The 9,319-nt window shown below is 39.7% G+C and overlaps 1 protein-coding gene across 8 annotated transcripts in view; it reads left to right on the top strand.

The window, feature by feature from the left end:
- The window catches only part of Tbc1d5 (TBC1 domain family member 5), a 458,701-nt gene that overhangs the window by 398,914 nt on the left and 50,468 nt on the right, over nt 1-9,319 (top strand). For all 8 annotated transcript variants that reach the window (XM_055614078.1, XM_055614055.1, XM_055614062.1 and 5 more), the window contains one exon: nt 5,781-5,944. In XM_055614078.1, coding sequence (XP_055470053.1) covers nt 5,781-5,944 — 164 coding nt within the window. The remainder of the gene's footprint in view (nt 1-5,780; nt 5,945-9,319) is intronic.

The raw sequence follows: 9,319 nt of genomic DNA, 5'->3' as shown, positions 1-9,319 counted from the left end.
ACTCTGGATGGATTTGAGCCTCTACATGAATAGAAATGAAGGCTACAGCAGTTATAAACTGCTTGCTGGGATATCCATGATGCATCCCAATACCTACAGAACCCTGGTAAAGACTGAAAACTGACTCAAGATATTTAAGAAAAGAAAATCTTGTCTATTTACAGACCACTGTAGTAACCAAGCAAGGGCTTCAGTGACCGCAACAAAATGGGGATAAACTTCAGAATCACTTGAGTAAAGTCACTAATACAACAACAGGTAGCAAGATAGGTGGGCTGAGGAGGTAGAGTGGCATGGGGTCTCCTTTCCAGAGTTACCACCTTCTATTGTTATGGGTTCAGAAATAGCCATACACTGACCACTTGAACAACAGACTCAGACTGAAGGAAGCTTATTGAGCACTGAACAAAATTAGCCAGGCAGGGCCATAATCTGGCAGGGCCATAATTGTCAGGGCCATAACCTGGACTTGGGAGCCAGACAATGTCGCCAGTCTGAATCTAAGACTGTTTTTTGTAACCAGGTAACCAGGCATAAAAAATGGAGGGGGGGCAGCATTACATCGTTTTAACTAGCTAAATATAATCGATTTTTTCCAAGTGTATTGTGTTGTATCTAGGTAGCTAGAGAAAGCACTTTAAATTGATTGGCAGGGATTTAGGAGAGTTTTGGGGGGCTTTCCAGCTTTCTGGGAGTAGGAATCAGAGCAGGATGTTATAATCTTTAACTGTAACAGAACATGCATTTATAATATATTGTTTTGTATTAGCAGCAAGTATTGAACTATTGAATTGTATCCTAGTGTCAGGCATGTAGAACCTGGGAACGTGAACTTAATTTCACCTTGTGATCAAAATGGAGACTTGGAGGCAAAATGGCTTCTGATACACTAAAGGCTATAGCAGGTGTTAACCAAGGAGCTACAGTTATGCTATGAACTAAAGTAGGTCTCAACAGAGGGGCTACAGAGTTCAAGCAGGATACAACACTATTATAGCTGTCAACAGAAATCATAAGACACACAGCACATAAAGCAAGAAACTATAGCTCACACTTGGGTAAAGCAGTCAATGGACTGTCAGGGGAAAAATCCACATTAGACTTGCTACAACTAAGGAAAGCATTGTAAGGACTAAATGAATGAAAACAGTGTATACCAAAAAAAAAAATCAATATGTAAAAGATTTTTGAAGAATCAAGATATTTAGGAGTTGGAAAATATGACAACTAGAATGAAAAATTTACTTCTAAAATTCATTGTTAGATTTGCGCTGACAGAACACAGACTCAGAAGTTGAATATGTGTCGATTGAAAGTATCCACTTGGAGGACAAGAAGACAGAAGTGCAGATAAATGAACAATATTCAGAACCATATAGGGCACCATTAATAGTAACAATATGTAAACAGTGGGAACCCAGAAAAAAGGGAGGAGAATGAAAGGCAGAATATTTGGTGAAATGACAGATACATTCTATGATTTTATGAAAAACATTCATTCATATGTACAATAACTCAAGTAGCTTAAACTCAAGAGCTTCACAGTTAGACACATCATAGTGATATCAATAGGGTGAGATATAATGTAGGTGAAAGGGCTCTTGCCTAGACTGCACAAAATTCTAGGTTTGACCACAGCACCAAATAAATCTGACACGGTGCCATGCCATCAGTCAGTAGATAGAGGCAGGAAGATCAAAAGTTCAAAGTCACCTTCAGCTGTAGACCAAGTTCAAGGCTAGCCTGGGCCAAATGAGGTCCTGTCTCACAAAAGAAGAAAAATGGACTAAAATTCCATGCAAGATTTATAACTGGAAGAAAATCACCGTGACCTGTAGGTAGTGGGGTTCATAGATGTGAATATAGCTACAAAAAGATATGATTTCAGACAGTTAAAAACTTAACTTTCAAATGACAGCTTACAGAAGGTGAAAACAATACACAGAAGGAAAGGGGCTTCAAATCATAAATCTGGAGAAGGACTTGTCCCCAGACTATGCAAAGAGCTCAACAATATAAAGGTATCTACTCCGATACCTGAAGGGTTGTCACGAGCGCCTAATTATGCCGGAGGACTTTAACCGAGATGCCACAGAGGGCGGCAAGGTATTGATTGGTAAGAGCCAATGCCAGAATGATTTTTGAATGCTGCTTTAATCACACAAATATCTAAAAGTTGCCTAGCTCTTTATACATCCTATGGGGAATACAACCTGGCCGCAGGTACAGGCTCGGACACTTTGCTTCCGGTGTCGAGTGTCTTCTCCGCCCCGGAACTTCTCACTTCCAGCCAGACCTTCTGATGACTTGACAGGCCTCTGAGCTTCTCTGCTCCGGCCTCAGAGGCGAAGGAAGCTGCGGTTGCTCGGGAGCTGCCTTCCAGGGCCAGTCTGATAAGGTGGTCCTTTCAGAACCGGTTTGTTAAGGTGGTCAGGGCTTTTCAAACAGCCATTCGGGAATTGGCTGGTTAGTGGCGGTCTCTTGGCATACTCACCAAAGAGTCTGGCCTGCCGCACCCGTGTGGGCTCAGTTTTTATAGATTTTTCAGGGCATAGCTTTGACTTATATCACTCGTTCACACGTACCAGCAGCTAATCGGCTGGCATTACCTAATTTCATTACTTAGTGCCTTAAGGGGGTTACTTTAATTTCTATACTTTATGCTAAAATATCACTTAGCCTACTACTCTTTCACACACACACCAGCTGCTAATCAGCTGATATTATTTAATTTCACTACTTAATGTCTTAAGGGCATTACTTAGTTGCTATTACTAAAAATATCTTCTTATCTATCCTTGACAGCTCTGCTGTCTTACAAGCTCTCAGTGTCTTAGGGGCGTTGCCCAGTCACTGTCACCAAAAATGTCTCAACTTTGCTCCTGACAGCTTTGTTGTCTTACAGGCTCATTACATTCCACCCCCTGACACCTGAAATGAAATCAGCATAAAAGGTGTCAATTTTCGCTCGCAGGCGGGGGGGGGGGGTTTACATTCTGATGTTCCTCTGCCTCCTGAATTTGTTGTCTGTTATCAATATCTCAAACATATTGGGTAATTTCCAAAGATTGTGGTGGGATTAGGAAAAACTGCTAATAACATAAGATTTCCATTTGGGGCTATGTAATTGTTTTTAAATTACCGATGATACTTTAAAAACACTGAATTGTACACTTCAAAGAGCAAATATTATTATATATGAATATATGTCATTAAAGTTGTTATTTTTTAGAAGGTGGCATTTACATTTAATCTGATATGCTAAGAATGTTTCTGCATGTTGTTGATATGATTTTCAAAAGAAAATTAATAGATGGGTTCCTGAATCCTTTTCCATCCAGATAGATCCTAGTCTATAGGTCATTGCCATAAACAAATAATGCAGTGAAGTTAAAGCCTAAAGCCCTGGAGGTAGATGGGGGACATGAAATCAAAGGATGGAAGACTGAGGTAAGGTAGGGCAGAATGTTCCTTTTATAGGGCTAAAGTCAACACAAGATGCTTCTCAGGCCAAGAGAATTTGTTTTCCCTGCCCTTTTCTAGCTCAGAAGACCTTGTATTAGACTTGAAATTACAGTATCACCCATTACAGACTCAATTGTTGAGGCGGCTCTGGAAACAGTTTTCTGTTTATGAGAAAACATTTATGCAAAAAAGCAAGGGTTGGGAAGAAGGGTGCTGGCTGTCAAAGCATAATGCAGACCTCCAGAAGTACAGGGTTTCCTGTGAGAGGACATCTGGGTGGAAGTGAAGAGTTCCTGCTGCCAGGCACCATATAGGAACTACCTTAGGACGCACATGCTCTCCATTCAGAAGCCAAGCAGATCCCAAATAGCCTGGGGAGGGAGAGCATCATTGCTCCTTTTGGCTTACCATTCACTCCTTGCCTCCAGGTTCTAGAGTCTGGGGAGATGATCCCCACTGAGTATCCCTAGTTTCTGAAAGAAAGGAGGCTGCAGAAGAAAACAGCTGCTGGAAGATCAGGGACAGAAGCCTCAGGTAGATAACTACTAGTCTGAGTATAACTCAGTAGCTTTTGTACCTAGTGACCCAAGAGAGATGATTGCTTATAGAGCGTCTATTAATTATGTGCTTATGCTGAGCATCCCCAGTGCCATCACTCTAAGCAGGGCACAGGCCTAGTGAAAGGCACTGCAAGACAGCACCTTAGCCCATTTCAAGATTCCATTATAAGCTTCAGGTTGCCCTATATCTCTCCCACAGTGAAGGAGAAGAAAGAAGCTCTTTGAAACTTTTGCTGAAATATTTAAAGTTTTTAATCATATTCATACGTAGTATAGTAGCTGCTGCTTCCTCAGGAAATTTTCTCAGTTAATATTCTGCTGACAGAAAATTCAGCTACTTCACCCTTCATCTTAGAAAAGTACATTCTTTTTTCTTTTTACATTTTTTAAAACATGCAGGGAGTATGTAGCAAGCATTGCATATAGAAAACTATACTGATACTTCATTGTTTTAAAAATAGTATCTTTTTATAATTATTTTTAAACATTTATTAATTACACTTTATTCACTTTGTATCCTGCCATAAACCCCTCCTTCCTCCCCTCCTAATCCCACCTTCCCTCCCCCTTCTTCACGCATGCCCCTCCCCAAGTCCACTGATAGGGGAGGTCCTCCTCTCCTTCCTTCTGATCTTAGTCTACAGATCTCATCAGGAGTGGCTGCATTGTCATCTTCTGTGACCTGGTAAGGCTGCTCCCCCATCGGGGGTGGGGGTGATCAAAAAACAGGCCAATCAATTTATGTCAGAGGCAGGCCCTCCTCCCATTACTATGGAATCCACTTGGACACTGAACTGCCTTGGGCTACATCTGTGCAGGGGTTCTAGGTTATCTTCATGCGTGGTACTTGCTTGGAGTATGAGTCTCTGAGAAGACCCCTGTGTTCAAATTTTCTGGTTCTGTTGCTTTCCTTGTGGAGTTCCTGTCCTCTCCAGATCTTACTATTTCCCACTTCTTACATAAGATTCCATGCACTCTGCCCAACAGTCGGCCATAAGTCTCAGCATCTGCTTTGATAGTCTGCAGGGCAGAGCCTTTCAGAGGCCCTCTGTGGCAGGTTCCTAGGTGGTTTCCTGTTTTCTTCTTTTTCTGATGTCCATCCTCTTTGCCTTTCAGGATGGGGATTGAAAGGCAATTTTAGTCAGGGTCTTCCCTCTTGATTAGTTTCTCTAGATATACAGATTTTAGTAGGTTTATCCTATATTATATGTCTATATGAGTGAGTATATACCGTGTGTGTCTTTCTGCTTCTGGGACAGCTCACTCAGGATGATCCTTTCCAGATCCCACCATTTACCTGTAAATTTCATGATTTCCTTATTTTTCATTGCTGAGTAATATTCCATTGTGTAGATGTACCACAATTTCTGTATCCATTCTTCAGTTGAGGGGCATCTGGGTTGTTTCCAGCTTCTGGCTATTACAAATAAAGCTGCTACAAACATGGTTGCGCAAATGTCCTTATTGTATACTTGAGCCTCTTTCCCCTTTCTATAAAGGGGAACCCTCCTCCACTGCTACTGGGAATGTAAACTTGTACAACCACTCTGGAAATCAGTCTGGCTCTTTCTCAGACAACTAGGAATAGTGCTTCCTCAAGATCCAGCTATACCACTCCTAGGCATAAAAATAATATCTTTATGTTAGCATTGTGAAAAAGTTACTTCATAGCTAATCGCTATTTATTAAAGCTAGCATATTCAGTGGCTTAGTGACAGTCTGGTGTTTAATTATTGCTGCTTAATTTTCTTACAGGGCAAAGTTCTAAAACGATCAGTTCATCTCCAAGCACTGAAAGTTTACCTGGGGGAAGAGACTCCACCGGCTCTCCACCCTCATCGGCTACTAAAAAGGATTCCTTTTTCAGCAACATCGCTCGTTCCCGCTCGCACAGCAAAACCATGGGCAGAAAAGAGTCTGTAAGTGTTTAAGGGCAGCTTGCTTTTAATTTTTCATTTTACCCTAGAGGGGTACATATAAGAAGGCTTCTCTTATGCCCAGTTTAATAAAACTTATTAAGCTTTTATAGACTAGAACAAACTATTTCTTCAAAAGTATGTTAATGTTATCATTATAATTTAGGAACATTTTAAGACCATGATCTCTGTTACCTGGGGAAAAGACAAACATCCGTTCAAAATAAGTGAAATATTTTCCAAATCCTTTTTTTTTTTTTTTTATCTTTTATCAAAGTGAGTCATATTTGAAGACATAGCCCCAAGATTGGTCATTACAGGCTCTGGTGTTGAGGAGGCAGACCCCGAGCTAGCGTTAAAAGTACTAAAGGCTTACTAGTGGGTAGTATCTACAGAAAAAAAGGAAGGGCTAAGACTGGGTAGAAAAGTACCATCCACCCTCACCAGTCTCCATCTGTTCTCTGTACAGTTCCCTGCCCAATTGTCTAAATTTTAATAAGCTATGTTTTATGGTTGAGAGAGGTTATGACACTTCAAAACAAAATAATCTTTCCATTATAAAGTAATACCTGAAAATAAAATAATTTTTTTATGATTTTAAAAACTATATGGACTACATTTCTATTATGGTGAGGTTTTTGTTGTTTGTTTGGCTTTAAAGATTTTTTTTTAATGTGCTTGAGTTTTTGCTTGCACTGCACATGTGATCACTGTGTATATGCTTGGCACCCACAGAGGTATGCCCGGTCCTCTGGTCACTGTGCAGGCACTTGGAACAGAACCTGAGTCCTCTGCAAGAGCAGCAGCCAGTGCTCTTTCCCACTGAGCCATCTTTCTAGCCTCTCTATTATGGTGTTTTCATAGTTTCTATATAGATCCTTTGTCGATAATCCTTGAAATGATATATTCAAAGTATATGAGCTACTCTAGTAATCTAATCTTAATTTAAATTCTTATTATCTGTTATTTTTAAGATTATAATGTAATTACATCATTTCCCCCTCTCTTTCTTCCCTTCAGAGCCTCCCAATTAACTGTTCCTGCTCCCTTTCAAATTCATGACCTCTTTTTCATTAATAGTTGCTCCATACATGCATACATACATAGTGCACACACATATATATGCATATATAAAATTCCTAAATATATAAATACAATCTCAGTCTCTGTGTTTTCAGGGATGACCATTTGGTATTGGAGTTTTACAAGCAGCTTTATAAGAACTTTAACCCCGTTTTATAGCTAGTTCAAAACTAACCTGACATGAAGAACTCATCTACCCCCTAAAGAAGGCATGCTATCAGAATCTAGCTACAGCTGGAAAATAACAACTACTAAAACCTTAGAGGGATGATTGGTCAAGATACATAGAAAGAATGATATGTGTCTCTGTAACTTTGGATGTCCTTAGTAAGCTGCTTCACTTCCTAATGCTTCAACTACCTCATCTGCAACTCAAGCAGTGTAAACCCTTCTGTGTAGGGGATACATTCTGAAAAGTGCAAAAGAGATACTTTTGTTGTCTACACAGCACTGAATTTATAGTAAGATGGCTATAATGTTACCTAGTGACAAAATCCCAAAGTTCCATTTTTAAGCTTTGTTCCATCACTGACTGAACTATAATTACATGACACATAAATGTGCTTTGTTCTCTGAAAGAATTCCCTCTGCTCTGTTAGAGCTCCTTCCAAAGTTCAGAACTGTGGTCTGTAATGTCAACAGAATGGAACTCCTTTGTAAGTACGGTGCTTCTAATGAGACTGCTCACCTCTGCTACCTCCTAAAAACAAACAGGGCAGTGGTAGCACACGCCTTTAATCCCAGCACTTGGGAGACAGAGGAGGGCAGATCTTTGCGCTCAAGGCCAAAAAAAAAAAAAAAAAAAACAACAACAACAAAAAAACTCAAAATGAAAACAAAAACAAACAAACAAAAAAAACCACAGTACAGAAGACATCAATCAATAATAAATCTTGTTCATTAGGAAACAGTACTGGATAACTAAACAGCATAAGAAAGCTGAACCCTCAGACATCAATAGAAAAACCAAGATGAACTTGGTTTAGATGGTAAAGTCATCTAGGACCTGACTACCTGGCAGTGAAGATAAAAGCAGAGATAAAACCTTTGTCACAGGTTTGCACACATGGGACTAGATTTCTTTTCTCTGTCTAGTAGAAGAATGGAACTTCAGTTCTCTGAAAAGTGTAAAGTAAAATCTCTAGACTGAGAGGCATCAAACACAGTCCTTGTGGGGCTATGCTGTGGACAGAGAGTAATAATTGTACAAATGTGTGTGCACATGTGAGCGCACGCACGCACAGACACACACATATACACACCGCAAACATTCTGTCTTGAGTTCTCCAAAGAGGCGATCAGGTCATACCATCCAATCATAGTGCTTCCTTGTAGCTCTTTTGTGATCAACACAGCCAGGAATCATGCAATGTGATAAAAGACAAAAATAGGATTAACAAAAGAGACAACTAAAACAAAACTATTTATGGTAAGACAACTTCAGAAAGTAGTATGTATGGATACATCCAGTCCTCAGTGTCTATGAAGAATTGAATTCAGGAAACCCTCCTGGCACTGTATTTTGTGACTGTCCAACCCCTGGATAGAATCGTATAATGTGGGGGTGCACACTTTCCCATCTGAGCTAAATCATTTCCAGATCATTGTCAGGGCTATGTAAATTGCATACTGTTGAAAAAAAACAGTAAACTAAAAGTCTACATGTTCAGTATACATAATATTTGAAATGTTTTCAGGTGACAGTTGATCAATAGATAAAGAACCTATAACTAGGAAGGGTTGACTGTAATCTTTCACAGAACGAAAATAAGAGGGCAGCTGCTAGGAATAAGATATGAAAATATAATGTCCAAACTGTAAAACTTAATGGAATAATTGTAAAATAAAGTGGAAGAAATAACCCCCCAGAAAACAAAATCTAAAACAAGATTAAAGTAGAGGATAAGAAAAAGTCTAACTTAGCTGTTCCAGAAGGTTGAAAGTCTGAAAATGTGAATTCAGAAAGAATGGCAACAATAAAGGAGAGGGGCTTACTCTACATATAATTTAAAGGGCACCTCACTGTGAGGTGCTTGTCCTGAAAGCCATAATGACATGACCTTCATCCCTAGAATCAGCTAGGATGACTGTGAGGGCCAGCAAGCTACTAAGAGACTCATCTCAAAAAGTGGGGGGGGGGGGGGAGCAGACGACACCAAAGAAATGATGCCTTGAGTTGTCCTATGGCACACAATTCAACGTGTGTTTCTACTATTTTAAATATAAAGCTTGAGATTGAATGCCTCACACAAGTAAAAAAAAAAAAAAAAAAAAAAAAAAAAAAAAAAAAAAAAA

This window comes from Psammomys obesus, unplaced genomic scaffold (genome assembly GCF_907164565.1).
Source record: "Psammomys obesus unplaced genomic scaffold, mPsaObe1.curated_primary_1811, whole genome shotgun sequence".
NCBI lineage: Eukaryota > Metazoa > Chordata > Mammalia > Rodentia > Muridae > Psammomys > Psammomys obesus.
The sequence above is the reverse complement of the archived record's forward strand: the minus strand, read 5'-3'. Positions and strand labels throughout refer to the sequence as shown.